This window comes from Syngnathus leptorhynchus, chromosome 13 (genome assembly GCF_054491065.1).
Source record: "Syngnathus leptorhynchus isolate UIUO chromosome 13, UIUO_Slep, whole genome shotgun sequence".
Lineage (NCBI taxonomy): Eukaryota > Metazoa > Chordata > Actinopteri > Syngnathiformes > Syngnathidae > Syngnathus > Syngnathus leptorhynchus.
The window spans coordinates 2,519,778-2,540,659 of NC_141207.1; the positions used below are offsets into that span (position 1 = coordinate 2,519,778).

The following is a 20,882-nucleotide window of genomic DNA, read 5'->3' on the forward strand; positions in this document are numbered from 1 at the left end:
AGCCCCTGGGAGAGAAGCACACGATCAAACACATCTAGCCTGTCCGCAGAAAACTGACACTTTGTCCTATGCTGTTGTTACAATTGGAGACCAAATTAATGGAAACACAAAACAGCTTGGACACAAAATCATATATTCAAAAGTGCATTCCAGTAATGTCTTCTTCGGAACTGTGCGGACTTAGTTTTTTTTTTTTTTTTCTCATTTTAATTTGTCACTCATCGTTTGTCTGGAATAGTCCTGTATTTGAGTAGTGATGGCATGCTTGGAAGGGCTTGGCGTGACATTTTTGCATTGTATTAGGTCTCAGTGTTAGCCCAAGTGGATGGGGCACTACTGTATGTCACTCTTGCCACACCCATGCATGTCTGTGTGATGAATGGGCTGCTCTATCACCTTTGTTTGAAAGGCATTAATATTGATAAATTTGAATACAGAGAAACGATAAATTTACGGCCACCATTCGTTAGATTTCTGTTAGGCTACTTGCACCCAACTGAATGATTTTAACAAATCAATTTCAACTAAATAACAATTAAATTTAGGATTTTCAAGTGCAATTTTTTTATACTCCAAACCTTAAGCAGTATTTCTTTTCTCTAGATAATACCTTAAGTTAGAAGGTTGATTGACACAGAAAAGCATATACAATAACAATTTACTCAGTTAGGTTCATTCTATAACTCACTTAACCTATTTTCATAATCATAATAATAATATTATTAAAGCACAAATCACAATCTAGCAATACAATGCAATCCCACTGACATTAATGCCCATATCCTTAGTAATCACCAAACCCAAAAATGAAAAGCTCATGTCAGTACAATACAGTTTGCCATGTCTGCACCATGCATTGTCTGGAATAATTCAAAATGCCCCAGTCGGCCACCTCTAACTCCATAGTTTCTAAAAACAATTTTAAATGGCTTCAATAGGCCATTTAATCTCCACTCCATACCCAAATCAATCCCAACAACCTGAGAGTTCCTGGGTTGCATTTGCACGATTAGGTTCTAAAGCTGTCCTCGTGTAGTTAACTCTTGCTTTGAAGCCCCAGTGTGTGAGACCTTCAAATCCTCTTTAAGCCATGGTCTGTCCTTTGCTTTGGTTTGGAATCACAATCTCCTTTTTCTATCTCCCCACTTATGCCCTCCCCCCTCCCTCCCTTTCTATGATAACCCTGTCCTAAACCTGTGCGTACTGTACAGTATGTTTGTATGTCCACCAGTCAATCTGCTTGTCAACTTCTATTATTGTACTGTCTTGCTGCTCAAGTTTGTTGTTTGGTTCCGCCTAGTCACTTGTCCTGTCTTTTCTGACTCTGTCTGTCACAGCTTTTTCATTTAGTTCATCATTTTCTACCCTTACATTTGTACAAATGTCCTTCACTCTCTTTGAACCTCTTTGCATCCCAACAAACATGCTGACGTCAAAAAGAATGAAGGTTGCCAAATGTAATAGTATCGCATCATCATTAACTCTAGTTGAAGGTTTCATTTTAGTTTTTAATCCCAAATTAGTTAGCTTTCCGTTCAGATCCTCTTAAAAAAAAATTATTCAATGATGTACCAAAATCATCTCTCTCAGGCTAAGCAGAATGAACTGCTGAACCACCTGGCATGTGCAAGGATAATCCTCCCATGTGTTCAAATATTTTAGGAATGATACTTACTTACTTGGACCTTTTATAAAAAGGCTGTGAATGACAGTAAAAGCAATGATCTCATCTTAACATGAGTTGCTCACATAGCACTAATTAAAAACACAGAAAACCATGCTTGGTATGAACTCGGTTCTCCTTTGGAAACATTTAGTTGCATTCCCATTCTGTGTCCCTTTGTCAAGTGTTTATTGGGATGCCTACCATACACATCATTTACAGAAGATAGTCTTGCATACTACACCCAGAGTCATACCTCTAATGGCAGAAATTTACAAACAGCTTATATCCACCAACACAGTGTATTTTATTTTATGTGCATCAGAGCTCATTCTTTATTAACTTATTGTATTTCCATTATAATTCCTCTCCATTGAGGTTTCCTTTGTTTTTCCTGTTAGTTCTCATTCTGCCCTTCATCAACATTTCACCTTTCTCAACTCTCTCCCTCCTTCTCTGGAATATCGACTCCCCGTGGATCCTGTTTTGTTTCTTGACTCCGACACTGTGATAGAAGAATTTCTTGCCACAACAACTCTAGTTGTTTTATACGTACTTGTAGGCACACACCTTTTTGCGCGATTCGTATTTTGTGTTAACTAGGATTGTGATGTGACAATGTGCCAACATCACATCCTATCACATTAGCTGATGGAAAAAAAGTTTACATACTAATGAAGTGGGTTACTCCCCGCCCCTTACCCTTCTCCAAACCTCCCCACTCCTCTGTTAAACTCTTTACTCCTCTGTTCCCTTCCGTTCTATCCACTCCTTTAATGCTTTATTCTCTATCTTGTATCTCTTCCTTGCTCTCCAATCGTCTTTTGTCTGGGCATGCTAGCGACCCTTCAGTTATATTCCTCTATGCATTTTATCTCAATTTTTATATCTGATTTTGTTATCATTTATCCTTAATTTACCTCGATCTATTTATGCATGCTGTCTGTGAAACTGATAGCTGCATCTATCAATGGAACCGTGTCAGATCTTAATAAGGCTTTGTCCAGTGGATCTACCCTAAACCACAAAAATCTCATTAAAGTTTCTCATCTTTAAGGTATCTAGTTAGATGTAGGTGAGGAGTGACAATCCGTACTACAATACGTTCAGATCCCCAGACCCTAGTAACCCGACACTTCCTATGCTATGGGGGAAGCCTCTAATGGCTAACTTCCTCTGTGGCAGAGTGCCTGAGTGGACAGGAAGTACCAGGTTGCCATGTTGACCTTATTGATAGTACTACTGTATCACAAGGCCTATTTCTTCACACTTTGATAGGCTGTGATCAGGTTATGCTGAAGTTGGTTATGAACTGCAGTCCAGCTCCAAAGATGAGAAACTCGTAATAGATTTTTGTGTCTATAATTGTGCTGTGATGGGTCAAACATTGGTCAATGGAACCTTGTTGCTATGAATCGTTGCTTTCTTGTTAATCTATATTGTTGTTGAAGCAGTTCTGTTAGTTTAGTTCCTTCTTCTTATTTGTATATTTTTACGTTTTTGAAAAGTCTTTTTAGTTTGTGTTTTGTTCCCATTACAATGTTAAACTTTTTTTGTGTTAAATACTTCTACGAGAAGGGTCCATTTTCATCGACATATGTTGTTACTTCTCTTTCTGCTTTGACTCTCTTTGCACTGTTTGTCATCCTCTCCCCTCCTCATGCCTCCTCTCAGTCCGACGGGTGCCTCCTCGCTTCTCCGTTCCACCAACGAGTCAAGAAATTATGCCCGGTGGGAGCGTGAACATAACATGTGTGGCGGTTGGGTCCCCCATGCCTTACGTCAAGTGGATGTTAAATTCAGAGGATTTGACGCCAGAGGATGAAATGCCAGTGGGTAGGAATGTTCTTGAACTGAGCAGCGTTCGTGAGTCAGCCAACTACACCTGTGTGGCCATGAGCAGCCTCGGCATCATTGAAGCTGTGGCGCAAATCACTGTCAAATGTAAGCGATAACACTCAGCGAGAAGGCAATACTGGCGGTTCATGAACAATGTATTCAGTAGCAAAATACGCCTTTTTAGATTAGATTTTTTAATTGTCCTCTGTTATCTTTCGAATGAACCACTTTCTTTCCAAAGTCTTTTTTTTTTTTTTTTTATTAATCACTGAAAGTTAATCACAACTTTTGTTTCGTTACCATAACAGCTCTTCCGAAGCCTCCAGGTACTCCTGTTGTTACTGAAACCACTGCCACTAGTGTGACTATCACCTGGGACTCCGGCAACCCTGACCCAGTAACCTACTACATCATCCAATATCGTGCTAAATCCCCAGAAAGCAAATATGAGACTGTAGATGATATCACCACTACACGTTATAGCATTGGTGGCCTCTACCCCAACACAGAGTATGAAATCCGAGTTTCGGCCGTCAACACAATTGGCCAAGGTCCTCCCAGTGAACCCGTGGAAACCAGAACTGGTGAACAAGCCCCTGCCAGTCCACCTCGTAACATTCAGGCCCAGATTATATCCCAAAACACTATGATGGTACGCTGGGACGACCCGGAGGAACCAAATGGGCAGATTAAGGGCTATCGAGTTTATTACACCATGGATGACTCCCAGCCTATGAGCCTCTGGCAGATTCATAATGTCCAGGACAGCATTATCACCACAATTCAGAGCCTGGTTCCTCAAGAGACTTACACCATCAAAGTCCTAGCATTTACGTCAGTCGGTGATGGACCCTTCTCAGAGCCGATCCATGTCAAAGTGCTGCAAGGAGGTAAGAAAATAAAGCTTACATTTTACTAACTGGGCTACTATGGTTAAAACACTGCATATTTAATATACGTATATGTACATACTACAAACAGTCTATTGACAGTCGCCCAATTGTTTCAGTTCCTGGCCAGCCATCCAAATTTCAAGTTGGGGATGTATCCGATACTAGCATTGAACTGACCTGGGAACCAGCCTTTGACAAAGAAGGAATTATAAGTTATGAACTTCGCTACACGGAGGGGAATTTCGGCTCTCAGGTAAGCATTTCAGTGAAACACACAGCAGAGATTAAGATATACTTATTCCATCACTGATGATGATGACGATTATCTTTCCCATTGATCATAGATTAAGAAAACATTTGGACCTGCATCATCGTATATTGTGGAAGGTCTCCGCCCAAACACGGAGTATCACTTCTCTCTGGCAGCGATCTCCAACAAGGGCATTGGAGCGTTCACCAATGACATGTCACAGAAGACCTTGCAAGCCAGTATGTAGCTTTTTGTCAATATTTCTACTCTATTGTGCCTGCTTAACCAAACATATTTTTTTGCAAGAAAACACCATTGACTAGGCATTGCAAATGATGTCTTCTGTGGTGCTGAAAATTACATTGTTTGAACAATGTTTTCTTCTTAGACATAACAGGATTCAAAGCCGAGCTGTGTGGATTCATATTTTTGAATTTGACTCGTTTCACCATTTATTTTTTATCTGGTGCATTTAGATGTACAGTGCATTAGAAATCGCTTCATTTGGTTGAATTTAGACTGACGGAATCTGAATTACCTTATTGGATAATATGGCTGTGGTTCCAGGTGCATAGGAGTCTCCTCTACACCAAATCAATCTGCACTTACGTGTCCCAGTTGTGTTACTAGTTTCTGCTTTACTTTCTTGTTGCTTTTCTTTTGGAATGAGCAAGTGCACTTTGATACACATGAAAACACAAAACGTCAACTCTGCTCTAAATCCACCAAGGTTCTCTTATGAACTGGGTCACAATTGGGAATGATATATGGGAGTTTGATCACCAAAGAAAAACTGTCAACCAAATGTATGCGTCCTGAATTCCTGTCTACTTCTGCGTAGATGGTTTCACTTGTACGTATTACAACAACCTGATCAGTTGTTTTCCTTAATTGCTGTTATTGCCCTTTTAAAGTTGGCATTTATTTATAATTCTTTAATTAATGTTACTTTACCTTCCCCTCATTATGCTTCACTTCAACATGATGATATAAACACCTCCATTTCCTACTCTTATTAAAGACAAAATATCCTGACATGTCTATTAAGTGATATTAAAATGTATGGGCTGTTGATACTCAAACAGTTGCAAAAGTTATCCCAAGTTAAATAGATACATATATAAATGTCGTAGTAAAAATGATGCTCCAATTCCCTTCTACCACCATTTGTGATACTAAACTTACCAGTGCATAGGAGAACCATGGTAGAGGAGTAGACATCCTTTAACACATTTTCTGTTTCTACCAGTGCATCTTGTTGGCTGCCCCACACTCCAAAATCTGGGCACAGGAAGCAACCACCTCACTGTTCATTTTTTTGTTTGTTTGTTTTTATTTCTGAGCAGCAGAGCTACACAGACAGTGCAGCTTCACCGAGGAGAGCGCCAGTTGCATGCTACAGTCACTCTTACCCCCCCAGGGGTGCTATTATGAATCTAAATCATTGCATTGTTGATCGTTCTAGGCATGAAAATATATTTTATATTCTTCCAGCTTCATTCCTCACTTGGTGTCTCTTGGGTGTCGTTGTCCATCTTCACCTGTCACTCTGTCTGCTATTTCCTTAGCTGTGTTTTCTTCCCTTGAAAGATAAACCACAACCACATTGGGCTGGATACACACTCCATCCTACATCAGCCTATTCTGACCCCCACCCCCGCCCCCACCCCCGCCTCCTCCATCCCCTTCTGTGTTTGCCACTTGTTCCTCTCCGAAAAGGAACATACTAAGCTCTCCTTGGAATGAATGGCCTTGCTCACATTCTGTCCCTTCCCTGGTATTGAAATTTTTGAGTTAACCTTTCAGTTATCTTCTGTTACTTTATTGGTTATTCAGATGGATTAGTTTGACGTTGTGTCAAACTGTAGCCTGCTGCTGTTTATTTTGTTTATTTGGTTGTTTTTTTGGGGGGGAGGTCTTGCGAGATGCAAGCATACTGTAGTGCCACATACATGCTAAAAATGAACCAATGGTCCAAGCCAGAATTAGAAAAAGGGGGCTTCTCAAGTCCACACGCTTACAATGGGTAGAAAGGATAACCATAATTTTTATCGGAGTGTCGGTCCATATTTGAAGTGTTCATCATCTTTTTCTTAAATTTGCATACTATTTGAGTGCTCACTTTTACCTAGTTCTCCACCTTTTCTATCCATTCCACTTATACGGTTCTGCCTTTTGCCCGTGAACTCTCCCAGGAAATATTGTTTAAGGGGCGAATGTGGGAGTCAACACTCGGCTCTCAAGGGATTCCCGTTGGGAGCTTACTGTGTAGGTCAGAGCAATCACAGTCTAAAACAGAGAAAAATATAAGTGACAACAATTTAATCTTTTGGATGCCAGAAGGTAAGTGTATTTGTGGTTGGAGGGATTCATTCTGCCATTGTTGAAAACCTCCCAGAGATACCTGATTCTCAATCTGCTTTTAACACATCACGGTAATTTTTCCATTTTAGCAGCAAGTCACTGGTATGATGAATCCTATTATGGTGACATCACTGCTAAGTGGCTTTCTATTCATGTCAGAAACTATAGTGCCTCTATACATCCAAGCTTGAGGGACGATATAATGTCGGACATGTTTCATGTTTAAATTAGTGATGTGCAATTGTCAGTGGCATACAACACAGAACAAAAAGTATGGTGCTGGCAGACTGAAATTCTTCACCACTAAGTACAAATAAAGACATACAAGTATGAAGTAATTGTCCAGTATCTGTTTTATGAATACAAAAAACGTTAATGTTTATGCTCAATGGAAGAGGCATCACCCGGGGCTATTGTCATGGGGACCACTTTGTCGAGAATGTTTAGTTATAAATTGGATTATTAATTGCCTTTTAACCTTTCAATTGCAATAGCCACTTTTGGCTTCTTACTTATTGTAAGTTGAAATGAATAAATAGATCTGATATTACTGACAACAGTGGCCCTCATTCAGAAGCAGCAAGGCCTCTTGGGTTAAGGTGTCACAGTCGGCCCAGATCCTGAGCCTATTTAATGTGAGACTGTTAAGACGAGGCTTGATTGGGTCCACAATTTGAGAAGCGGGCAGGCTCCCAGCGTCCCTCACGCTCTTACCCAGTTTTAAGACAGGGTAATAGGGCATGAGTTGTATCCTGGGAGTAGGTGTTAGCGGACTGCAGGGCCACAAAGTCACAGATAGAAATCCCATTTCATAGCTTCAGAATTAATTTCATGGTTTGCTATGAGCTCTGACCCATCCCCTTGGATTGTTAGGCTTTATGCGTTTAGATTATACCTCGGAACTGCCAGTAGCCAGTCGAGCTGTCTCTCAAATTAAAGCAGTGGATTCTAAATCCTCCATATTTAGCCAAACAAGCCGTTTAGCCTTTCCACTTACTGTAATTACGGGAGGTTTTTAGATGTATTGGAGCATTTGTTTTAAATACAGCATGGGCATTTGGAATCAAGGAAGATTAATTTTATAATGATCTCCAAATGTGACCATGCTGCTCATTGACACTGCTGATGAAAACACATTTCCCATGCAGACAGTGAGATGTGCTTTTTCGCTGATTGCATATTCTTTGTTGTTATTTTTTTTTTGTGGTACATCTAATGCTGGCCTGGATAGATAAAGTGTTAAACTGTTCATACACTATGCAAATTAAACCAGTTTCAACAGTGCGGTACTAGAAGCGTTTGGTAGCTCCTGACCGGCCGTAGGACCATTGCATAAATCACTTATGTTTGAAGAATTCAATTTGTCAGATTCCAAGTTCAGTATACGTTTTTCAAACTCTGTCACAGTGCAGGGTAAGATATTCATGTAACACCCCGAGTTCACAGACTGCTAAATCTATTTTCTTCTTGACTCATAATAAACTACAGTTTACAGTTCTAATTGGTATCTCCAAATCAGTATTGTGTGAACACTTCACATTTTTAGCAGGTGATTGAAATGTACACTTCTAAAATTATACAGCACATTCCCACCATCAGCTACTTTAATTTAATTGGTTCCCTGGCATCAGATTAAAAAAGAATTGGAATGTAGACATTACAAATGATTTGGCATGAAACTTCCATAGAAGTTTCAAAAGACCCTCAAGTTAAGAATTACCGAAGGTTCTCGTTTAGTTCTTGAATCCATAATCCTACTGCTGGTCTTGTTCATGGGTAATGCACTTTATTAAAGCTCTGCCACAGCCAGTCCTAAACCATCATCTGTCTAGAGGAGGCCTGTGCACAGCGATAGCCTGTGCTCTGTCACATGCACAGCCTCTTTACTACATCACAAAGACTGAGGACTGAGCAATCATTGTTGATGTGGAGAGTTTTGCAAATACAACAAAAGTGGTGGAAATAAGCTCAAAGGCTCCAAATCCAGTAAGACCGAAAGGAAATAAGCCCATTGGACACGGGGAAGGGATTGCGAGGTCTTGACCTATTTGTTGTCTACCACTCACAAACTCTGGTTCTTATTTCATGCATTCGTTAAGTTGGTTTGCAAAAAGTGACAATGCGGTCTTGTACAATACAATATCGTTAACCTTTAATGAGTATGAACCATTTACAATCAATCCAAGGCTTTTATCCTTTGTGTCATGTGAGCTAACTACCCTGACAACTTCACAAGTTTAATAAACAAATGATATGAAATGGGATTTATTTAAACAAAAATAAATGTTGTGTGCCTTGCTAACTCCCGTAGAAGCCTACAGCCTCCCCTCTCACAGTCTTGTGGACCCTTCCGGCCCAAACATACATGAGCATTAAGCAGCCCTGGCTAAAGCAAAAAGCTGAACCTCCCAAACTCTGAAAGTGGATCCAAAGCTGATGTCATCATCACCCAAATTAAAGTGCAAAATTGAATTGAACATGACTCAAACATTTCTTAATTGGCTTTGATGAAACGAAGCACTTGCTATAGTCTAGGGCTGGTAGTAAGAAAGTCTTTAAAATGTAGTATTTATGGGAGCCAGGTACGTATGATGCAGACAATTTTTGTTGTCATTTTTTTTTCTTCCTCATTTTTGATTTTTTGGTGCGGTTGTGTGGAGTATTCTGTTTGTCCCATGTTTTCCTATGTTATTATTTTGAACTTACTATTATATATTTTTTGAGTGACATGGGTTACATAAAAAATCATCTCCCAGTACCCCTCTCACGTTTATGATTTATTCCATTTGAGTTTTTGCGTGTGGAATGGCTTACATTTTGTTGGTATCTATTTCATGTGTTGGCAGTTGTGCTATTTTTACATTCAATGTAATAATGAATGGTTCTTAATGTAGTGATATACAATTATAGCAGCAAAAGGGAAATGTCCCTTTTTTTTTTCTACTTACCAAATGGTTAAACATCAAACATAATGGTTCAACATCAAACATAATTTCAACACATGGAATAAAAATAATGTAAAGAGGAAAATACTCAAAAGAATTAATCGTATGACAGCCATTTTGGTCAAAACAAGACGCTAGGCCTACACCGAGAAGTAAAACTCAAGGATCACAGTGAAAAGAAATGATCCAAATGCAAAAAAAAATGACTGGAGCAGCTCAAATTCAACTTGGAATATTTTTATTTGACATCATCTTGATTCATTATTACAATAAATGTTTCCATCACTCCATTTATGTTCACATTTTTTAATCCAAGTTTTACATTCTTGTTTGCTCCCGCAATTCTGTTAGTTTAAATTATTCCTATTGTTTTATGACCCAAGTTTCAAATTTTCCTTTTTATCATTTGTTTTATCTCTCCCATCTTTTGTATTTTTTTGTTTTTCACCCCACCCTCCTCTTTGACCATCCTTCTGGTCCTCTACCCCCTCCTTCTTCCCCCTCTGCCTACTTTTCTGTCCTGTCCACTTCACCAGAGCCCTCAGCCCCCCCTCAAGACATTAAGTGCAGCAGCACCAGCTCCACCACATTGCTGGTAAGTTGGCACCCCCCGCCATTGAAGAGTCAGAATGGTCTCCTGGCGGGGTATAGGGTGCGCTACCATGTGGTGGAACAGTCAGAGGGCATCAGTGATGATGTGGAGTTGGTGGAAGAACCCACCGTGCCTGCCACCGAAGAGCAGGTGCTTCTGCAGCAGTTGGATAAATGGACCCAGTATCGCATCACTGTGTCCGCTTTCACGGTCGTTGGGCCGGGCCCTGAAAGCGAGCCGTTAATCTGCAGGACTGATGAAGACGGTACATAAATGTCTGTTTTGTCGTAAACATGTATTTGTTCTCTTTAGTTTCTTTGGGTGAGCATTCACAGAAATGTTGACAAATTGCCATACCTGCGCTACAAAGTCATTTTAGCATAGGATAGTCTTCAACGAAGCAGCTGAGATTGTTTACAGTTCAATAGCTGTCCGTTATTTTAAAAATATATCGTATTTTGTGGCAAAATGGCATACATATCACAAATATTAATTGCAAATTAGTTTGGCTCCAATCAATCTGACCTCTCAAGTGTAAACATGTTTGGTAAATAACCTACAAAACAAAATATTAAAATAATGATCTCTGGTAATCAAAAACACACTATTGAAAGATTACTTGGAGTATTCAATAGTCGATGAAATGAAGGGTGAACAAATGAAAACTCAGTCAGCATGCAATGTCATGGGAAATGAATGTGGGTCATTTTGGACTTGTGTTGTGCATCAAAACGTTAATTTATGTAGATTAAAAAAAGTTGAAGTTTACGTGTTTTATATTCCAGTTTAAGCTAAAATACAGTGTGCAAATGTAATGAGTAAAACAAGTAAATTCTCAGTGAAAACTCAATGACAGAAGCTGCAGCTCAGCTATAAAACAGATAAATGGCTCGATGTGAGCCTGCCGCAGCACATGAGAATCAGACAGATGGCTAGCCTTGGCTTGCCCAAAATCTTTTCCACTTCTATTACCACGGCACTTTGAGCCTTCTGTACACCACTGATATAGCTGAAACTTTAGTCACGCTTATATTGGTTTCAAATACAAGCCTTAGTGAGTGTAGAGGATGAGAACTAAAGCATGCCTAAGAAATAAAAACAACCAATTGTCAGTGTTATTGGAAATGACACAGTCATGATATTTATACATAGCTACTGCACGTATAAAAAACATAGCATATTTTTGAATCTGTGGACAATTTCTACAACTATTCCATCTTTATTCAATATTCTTTTTCTTGTTTCATATCTTCTATTTTGTTGAAAACAGCTTCCATTCATTTTACATTGTATTTTAAATGCTTCCTGTAGTTCCTGGCAGCCCTCCAAGGCGAGTGGAGGTGGAGGTGTTAAACTCCACTGCACTTAAGGTGATGTGGCGGTCTCTGATGCCAGGAAAGCAGCACGGTCAGATCCGTGGCTATCAGGTCCACTATGTTCGTGTGGAGAATGGAGAATCCAGGGGCCTGCCCCTCATCAAGGATGTCATGCTGGCTGATGCCCAGGTAAGACCATATATGTATACCAAGTGGCTGTGGACCAACTATTATTTCATAAGGTGTGAATCTTTTTTCCAATCATGGTCCTACCAGCAAAGTTCCTCTAACTCAATAATAGTGACAAGTAAGATCCATTTTTTTCCACACATTACAAACTGTGTATCTAGGTCAGCAAAGTTACCGTGCAAATATTGCTGGAGTTGGGGAAATCATCTGGGTGCTCTTCCCGCTTGGATATCATTTTGTATTACTGCAATATTCTGAACTGCCTCTTCCCTTACCAAAAACTGTAATCAAAAGCTTCACTCATCTTTCTCTGCAACATTTCCTTCATGGCTTTTATTAGGACAGTCTGGACTCTTTGTTCATGGTAATATTTCCATTAAAATGATTGTGCACTTGAATCTAATGCAAGGACAAAATGAAACTGCTGCTTGTTGTAGTTCACCATGGAAAAGACTTAAACTAGCATGAAAACAGTTCCTCACAAATCACTCATCCATGACAGCTAGCAATCTACGTTTGCCCTTTTTTCTAAGTGTACACTTAAGCTTGAACATAAATCCCAACTAGAATAACTGAATCTTTTACGTTACAGTCAAAAAAAAGTCCATTCAAGGAATATATGTTTTCATTGCAATAAACTCTAATGACGATAAAATCCTTGAAAGCCTCCAATGCTGCATCTGGATTTTGCTGCATTGATGATTTAACACTAGAAAAACATTGCCACGCCCTGCAGGCAAACCTTTTCTCAGTTCTTTTTTCTTGTGGTATCACGAAAAAAGCGACCTACTTGTGACTCCAGCCTTCTGCACCCAAATCTTGAATGCCACCATCGCTCACAATCCTATTTCTTCCCTGTTTGCTCTCTCTCCTTTTTAAAAAATGTTGCAATCTCTCCCATACTCTCCTCTTTGGTGGGGGTTGTTAGTGGGAAACGGACGATACAGCTGAATATGTGAGTACAAAGTTCCACTTGAGTGCTTTGTGAAGTTTGGGAAGCTATAGACAGTGGCTATTGCATCAATCCGGCATGATTTTACAAACTACTACAATCCTTTATGAGTTTGGATGGCAACTCGAGAGTTTAAAAGTGGCCACTTTGTCTTTAGACCACTGAGGAAAAACAGTCATGTCAATAGCTGATGTACTATCCACTGTCCATCGTGCCTGGAGTGATACTTGCTGTGTGTTGTTGAAACATATTGTCTTGTGCTCCCGTCTTGTTTTCCATAGTGATACTTGAAAACAATATTAGTCTCTTCTTTGAGTCTCTTTTTTTTCTTTTTTGGATGAATTTAGAAACTGTGAATTTTACCCCACATGCATGCATGCATGTTCCTTTTAACACAAAAGCATTCTTTAAATGATCTTAATTTGAAAAGTACCACACAAACCTTGGTTTTTCTGCATTGTGCGGAAACCACCTAAATTGCAAGACAATGCTTATAGCTCATTTAATTTTATTGACTTCCCCCATCTGTCTGCCAGGCAGCCTGTTAAAAAAGCCCATTTTGCATTCATTGACTCTCTTGAAAGATTCATAAGAATTGATCTGAAGGCTTTCTTTCAAGAGAGTGAAAGGAAACATAATGGCTGATTTAAACTCTCAGAGTGAACAGATATGATGTACTGTAGTTCAAACGCATTTATCGCAAAGTTAAGTTATTGACCTGTGTATATCTAAAGGGATATGGGATACTCTGAATTTACACATCTCATATTCTTCTACCATACGGGAAACAATAAGCTGTTTTCACACCCAAGGGATGTGTAACAGTTGTATGCAAAGTCCAGGAGACAGTTAGTCAACATGAGGTGCATGAAGTTTGGTAAGAAGGTAAAACATTTACAAAAAAATAATATTTTGCCCTTATGTTTTTAATGTTTCTGTAGGAAATGGTTATTGGAGGGCTCAAGCCAGACACCACTTACTCCATCACGGTGGCGGCATACACCACCAAAGGCGATGGAGCACGGAGCAAACCCAAACTGGTGGTGACCAAAGGTGCAGGTCAGTGCAACTACGATGGGATTCCTTGATGTGGGAGACAAAGGGTTTCTAATGCAGCACATGGGTATTGATATCCATTCAGTTTGTATAATAACGTGGGTAAAATTATTATTCGATTTTGATCTCACCTGCTCACCCAACACTGAGTCAATGGCATTTAAAAGGCAGTTAACCTGACTTTCAAATTGTGAAACAAAATACCTGCATAATGCGTCTTTTCAATCAATATTATGGTGACACATGCTCAAACACAATACTGGGGCCTCCAATTCCTGGCAAGTGTCAGATGTTGCAAGTGCCAGGAGGTTGTGACATTGTGTGTGGGGCATAGGAGAGAGGTGTCACACTCGATCCTTCTGTTGGAGACGGTTCACTGATATTTGCCAGTCTGAACATGTTTCCCTCAAAGGGAAACAACACTTTTTTTATGATTGAAGGGTGAAATATTGTTATATATGCCATGAGAGGAAGATTAAACAGGCCAGCTTTAACCATTTGTAATCCAAGTGTAACACATATTTATGTAGTGTAGTGTAGTGTAGTGTACGTAGACAATTTTATTATGAAAATAAAAAAACTGAAAAAAATTAAATAAGACAAACTTAAGTCATGACAGTATAAAGTTGATGTAAAAACTACAGACCCTTGTTCAAAAGCCTAGTTATGTTCAAGTAAAAAAAAAAGAAGAGGAAAAACAAGATAAATCAAGTCGGAACTTCCTCCCGTTTAATGTGATTTATAATCTGTACAACTCAATTGAAAACAAAGAATATTTTTTTCTATGGGGAAGTAAAAATAAGTAACTGAGAAAATAAGGTGTGCATGCAAGTGATGTGGCTGTGTTCAGAATTAACCAATCACATTCAACCTCATATTTAATTGGAGTCAACATACAGCTACCACTATTTGAAGTTGACTTTAAATCTTAAGTGCCTCCAATTAGCACCACATTAAGGCGTTCATAAAGACCTTGTAGTTGGCCTTTCATAACATATTTGTCATAACATCACAAGATATGATCTACAGAGAGCTTCCAGAATCAGAAGGATCTCTTTATTCCAAGGTTTCAGTAAGGAGAATGATACAAAAGAGGCATTGAGTATATATACCAAGAAACACAATGAAGGCAGTCATCATCAACTCAATAAAATATGGCCCAGTAGTGACATTATCAAGAACTGACAAAAAAATATGAGGGAGGGTGCCAAGAGACCAACAGCAAAACTAAAGCAGCTGCAGGAATCTTTGGCGCAAGAACTCACTGTTTAATACGTCACAACAGTCTCTTATCCTATTTATAGGTTTGTGCTATGAGGTAGTGTTGCAAGATGTCACCATCTTCAAACCTTGCTAACAGACATTATCTGATGCAATGCTGTTGTTACACCATATAACTGGATGTTGTGAGTTGCATGCACAGTAATGCATGTGTCAGTTTAAAAGGAAAAGGGTGTGGCCACTTCAATGTGGAGTGCAGGAAGCAGACTTGAAATGCAAGCCCCGGTTAACACATTGTATCTTTAGTCATTTCCTGAATACTTTTTTTCTCCAGTTAAAAGCATCAATCTAATTAAATAAAGACATCCGGAGAGGTTGCATCCCTCTCATCAACCCTGCTGGACACTCAACAATGTATACAAATTGCGTGTGTAAAACGTCTATACTTCTCGATGGCGATGATGTTGAGCTGAGTTGAGTTGAATTGCAAAGAACCATATTTTTACCATAAAACAATTAATTGCCACTTTTAAACACAACGTATTTCAGAGAAGAGTTGCAAAGCTAGTTCTGTTGTAGCTGTGTAGAATAATTGTTAATTTTTTAGAGAATAAAGAGTGAAAATAGTAAGTTTAGATAATTTAAGTTCAATGAATCAATCAATCAGTCAATCAGGCTTTTATTGGCCAAGTTTGTGCATCCCAAATAAGGAATTTGACGGTTGATCTCAGCTTCTACACAACATTTAAGTGACTGACAACATTCAAGTGGCTAACAACATTTAAGTGGCAAGAGCAGGATTTTATTGCCCAGTGATGTCTCTGAGACTCTATGAGTAGTGTGAGTTCATCTATGAGTTGGCTTCTTTTGTTCAAGCCTTGTTGCTGAAGGACCTTCATGAGCCATGTCTGTAAGCCTCTCTTGTCTTCTTAATACAAATGGTTTGTTGGCTCACTGTATTAGGCATTGCATTGCTGACAATGAGCTGTGAAGGTGACGTAGGACAGGAATTTGCTTTTGTGATATATTAAAAGAATTTATGCAAAGTGGTGACTCGTCTTGATCTTGGGCTTTGAAATGCTCGGATGACAGGCTCGGTGTATACGTATGTACTATTTTAATCACCGACAGCTTAAACAGTTTCCTTTCCTTGCTCAGCCCGGCACTCCTTTTTTGGGTGCACTCTGAATAACCAACTGGCACATTTGAACAATGCTCTGAGTTAGCAAACGGTCAGAGCAAAGCCGTGCACGCTTGGAGCAATGTTCAGAACACACCCACAATTAGGAAACACAGATGTTAAGTTCAAGCTCTGTTGTTCTTTGTCATTGTATCTTTAAAATAAATTTCTCCCCAAATTAGATCTACACTCAGCGCTTTCTTCTTTATTATGCTGTTTATAGTCCTACTCATACTCTGGAGCGACATACAGTACAAGAAAATGTGCGTATATAGTACATAAAAATTTTGGGGCCTGCTCTCAAACAGCTTTTTTTTTTAGTTTGTGTTAACCAGTCTTCCATTTCCCTCTGGATTGCTGTCTTTTATAAAGTAAGATCTGGAAATATGCCATGTGTAATGCAGTGCAAATTGTGTCTCCTTGACATTTCTTGCATTACAAATTAAATTTATCCATGAACCCTTGCCACATGCTCTTCTGCATAAGAAACACAACATTAAAAGGAAATAGAGATGAAGGTAGTAGTTTGATGGATTTGTCTTGACCTTTTCAAGGTTCAGTTTAAGAAATATCTAATATCCTTCACCCTTAATATATGTGTCCACATGCACAACATAGCCTCTTTACTGTTATTAAGGACTTAGATTTGGAAGTCTGGAGAAATGAGCTTTAGGTTAAGATGTTCCCACTGTACAATTGAACAACTGTAACTGCAAATTGTGTTGTACAATTTCCGATGATCACGGCGGCACTGAGTCTGTATGTTGTAGTTGATGTGAGCGTTCATCTAGCGATGGCGAGAAAGGGCGGAAATGGGAGGGAAACATGATCCCTACTTTCTCAATCAGGCTGAGTGGGTGTCAGCAGCAGGCTGTTAATACTGTGGCCTGATGGGAAACGTGCCAGGAAGCTCACGAAAGGGGATTGAGACAGAGAGTAGAACCTGAATTCGATGCAAAGAAGTGGAGGAGGGGTGTTGGATTGTAGATGATTCGGGGGGGAGAGGGGGGTGCGTAGGGGAGGGGAGAGCAGAAGAAACAGTAGATCGATGACCACCAAGGGACAATTAAGGTCTGAAGAACCCCCAGAATTATTCACAACACACATACACACACTTACAAACAAATATTTATTTCCAACTGCAGTATTTGTCTTCAAGGCAGATTGCTCTTTGTCCTGTGTCACCTTCATCATTCCTCATTTTATATCCCCCAAGATGGTCTTGCTCTCTTGTTTACAAACAGTTACACTACACACATGGCTAAACACACATTCCCACAACTGTGAAACAATTTCACTTTTCATCATATGAAATGATCATTAAAATATACAACACATTTTGAAGTTTTTTTGGGAATGAAACGCAAACACACTCAATGAACCATCTCTTTCCTGACAATCCTCTTTGTGTATATTCTCTTACAAATGGTAATTAGTAAACATTAAAACACCTGCGCCTTATAGTCCGGTGTGGCTCATATATGAAAAAAACAAGATTTTCCCCCAATTTTTGCTGGTGTGGCTTATAATCAGGTGTGCCTTATAGTCCAGAAATAAGGGTACATGTTTTGCAATCAAAACTCTGCGGATTACCATGACCTCAATGACTAAGAATCTACACAGACGTACTGATCTATACATTGAATTGGAGTGAAGAAAAATGTTGAATTGAGACACGCACTCTCAGCAGTCACATTCAGAAGGATCTGATTTAATTTCCATGATTAGGAGTGAGCATGAAAGCAGAGTAGGGTTCCTAATGACATCAAGATGGAATTTATATGTAGAAGAATTATATTAGAGGCATTTCTCTCACCAAACACACTCCCCCCACCCCACCATTACTGGCAAAGATCATCGTCAGAAGTCATCTTCATCTCAGTCCAGCAGAATGTGGACCATTAGCAAACGGAAATGATTAAAATGAACAGGAGGCTGATGTCCTGCTTATTTTGAATGATTTAATTTGAATTGATATCATATGCAGTCACTTCTATGCAGGCACAAAGTATTGCTAGTATCCCCAAATTACCATATTCCCCAGTAATTGTGTACTGGTGGAGTAGACGCAAAAGCTGTAATGCAAAAAAAGAAAGGCAAATGTATCCATATTTGTCTCTAAGATAGCATGCTATAAAAACTACTCTGTTGTTTACTCATACACCCCAGGCAATACTTTTATTTTTTTAAATTCCTGCTTGGATTCTATTTCACCGTTATACATGAATTGAATTACAAGCTGTTGTGGGTTCTTCATTCAGTACATCTTTTGATTCTAAAGTGACAACACTGAGATTGAGTAGTGTCATTGCAAGACTTTTTTTTGGAAGGAAATAATTGAGTGAGGATAGAATAGAATATTTTTGCAAGTAATCCTTGCTCATTCACAGCCACCTCTCAAGAACAATTGGTGGCTGCTGAGGAGCTGGCGGCATCTATCCTGATAAATCGTTAAAGTAGGACTGTAACTAGGCGGAGGTGTATATCGTCAAAAACTGGATGCACTTGATGTTCATATCTCTCTCACCTGAAATCCCAATTGTGTGAAAAGTGAGTGCTCCGTAGTGAGCATGCTACACTAGCTTGTGCCTGAGCAATTGCAGGCAGAATAGATGTCATATACTCAATCAAATTGTTTCTCAAATTGCTACCATTATGGGAGGGTCAATTGAGGACACAACAGGCTCAGTATGAAAATAACAAGCTGCTTTACTTTTTATGTACCGTATTTTCCTGACTATAAGGCACACCGGACTGACTATAAGGCGCACCTTCAATGAATGGCCCATTTTAAAACTTGGTCCTTATATAAGGCGCACCGAACTATATACATCATGTCAGATTTTTAATCCAAATCAAATCATTCACCATTTTATCTTTTTTATTTCAACTTGAGATGCAACAAATTACTTTATAATCACACAATAATGATCCATAGTCTTTTTGATTCATGATTCATAGTCTTCAGCGAGCCACTTGTGATTGATTTTATGACACAATGCCTCGGGCCAGTTTAAATTTAGGAATTTGGTCCATATATAAGGCGCACCGGACTATAAGGCGCACTTTTGAGAAAATTGTAGGTTTTTAGGTGCATCTTATAGTCCGGCAAATACGGGGTATATGCTTTCATTACCTTGACTGTATGTCTCATGAAATGTTCACGATTGTAGCATTGTTTTATATAAACGTACAAGATCTTTAGTTTTGTAAGTAGGTTTTAAGTGAATCACGCTTTTTTGTTTGTTTTTCTCTGCAGTGCCTGGTCCACCTATTTTGTCAGTAACACAGGAGTCTGAAACATCTGCTCTGGTACGTTGGGACCCACCAGACCTGAAAGATGGCATGGACCTGCAAGGTTACAGGCTCCAGTTTGGTCGTAAAGATGTATCACCTTTGGCCACACTCGAGTTTTCTCCCCAAGAGCGGCAGTACTCCTTGGGCAACATTCACCGGGGGGCCATCTACCTATTTAAACTCTCTGCCAAAAGCAGAGGGGGCTTTGGGGAGGAAACTGGTGTGGAACTCAGTGTACCAGAGAATACACCAGGGGGATATCCACAAATGAATGAAGGTTCCAACGTGACATGTTGCTCAGTGCAGCTGTCCTGGTTACCACCAGTGCTGGCAGAGAGGAACGGTGTAATCACAGAGTACACTTTGGCCTATAAGGAAGCTGATTCCGGAGGAGCACCACGGGAGCTCCACTTGCCCCCCAACCCGTCCACCTACGTGCTCAACAGCCTCAAACCAAACTCGGCATACGATGTGAAAATTCGTGCGCACACCATTGTAGGTCCTGGGCCCTACAGCCCACCTATCCAGTATCGGACTGTGGGCTATGATCCAACAGGTAGGCCTTGCCTGTTTCTCCCCCAACCCAATTATCAGGCGGTTGGGAGTTTTTGCAAGAACACAAAAAACTACCACACCCCTTTCTATCCACCTGCACTCTTCCTCAAGAAAGCTAATAGTGATATTAAGATGCTTGCTGTTGGATACTCACTTCACTAACTCAAAGAAGGTAAAACCAGAGTCAGTAAGTCATAGTCAGTCCTTGAGAAAGAAGGGAGAGCAGCCTTAAAATCTAAGGTAAGTGCTGTATGGTCAGACACTCCTGAAGTCGTCTTTGCAGCCCCTTTCCAGGCACACTCACACTAATGCCATCTTACACCACCAGTTTTGAACAAAGGTATGGCTTTCAGGCAAACCCAGTCACAAATGAGTTTTTGGACCTTTTGATAAGGACAGAAAACTGGTCTTGGTTCCTTGTTTTGGGTTTGAGGTTGTTTTAAGATACTGCGCCCTTTCTAACCCTCTTTGTTTTGTTTTTTTCTGTAATTCTTCTACCCACTTTCCCTGCCCCTTTACGGGACAGCTTGTGGCATGGTATCTCCCAATTGCACTGCAAAGGCATGCTGT

At 39.7% G+C, this 20,882-nt stretch overlaps 1 protein-coding gene across 6 annotated transcripts in view; it reads left to right on the forward strand.

Moving 5' to 3' along the window:
* ptprsa (protein tyrosine phosphatase receptor type Sa) overlaps positions 1-20,882 on the forward strand; it is a 313,388-nt gene that overhangs the window by 260,810 nt on the left and 31,696 nt on the right. For 5 of the 6 annotated variants that reach the window (XM_085929036.1, XM_085929035.1, XM_085929037.1 and 2 more), the window contains 9 exons: positions 3,338-3,607; positions 3,811-4,392; positions 4,512-4,648; positions 4,740-4,884; positions 10,491-10,811; positions 11,858-12,051; positions 12,980-13,006; positions 13,945-14,062; positions 19,720-20,313. In XM_085929036.1, coding sequence (XP_085785162.1) covers positions 3,338-3,607; positions 3,811-4,392; positions 4,512-4,648; positions 4,740-4,884; positions 10,491-10,811; positions 11,858-12,051; positions 12,980-13,006; positions 13,945-14,062; positions 19,720-20,313 — 2,388 coding nt within the window. The remainder of the gene's footprint in view (positions 1-3,337; positions 3,608-3,810; positions 4,393-4,511; positions 4,649-4,739; positions 4,885-10,490; positions 10,812-11,857; positions 12,052-12,979; positions 13,007-13,944; positions 14,063-19,719; positions 20,314-20,882) is intronic. The other variant, XM_085929040.1, reaches the window with a different exon arrangement.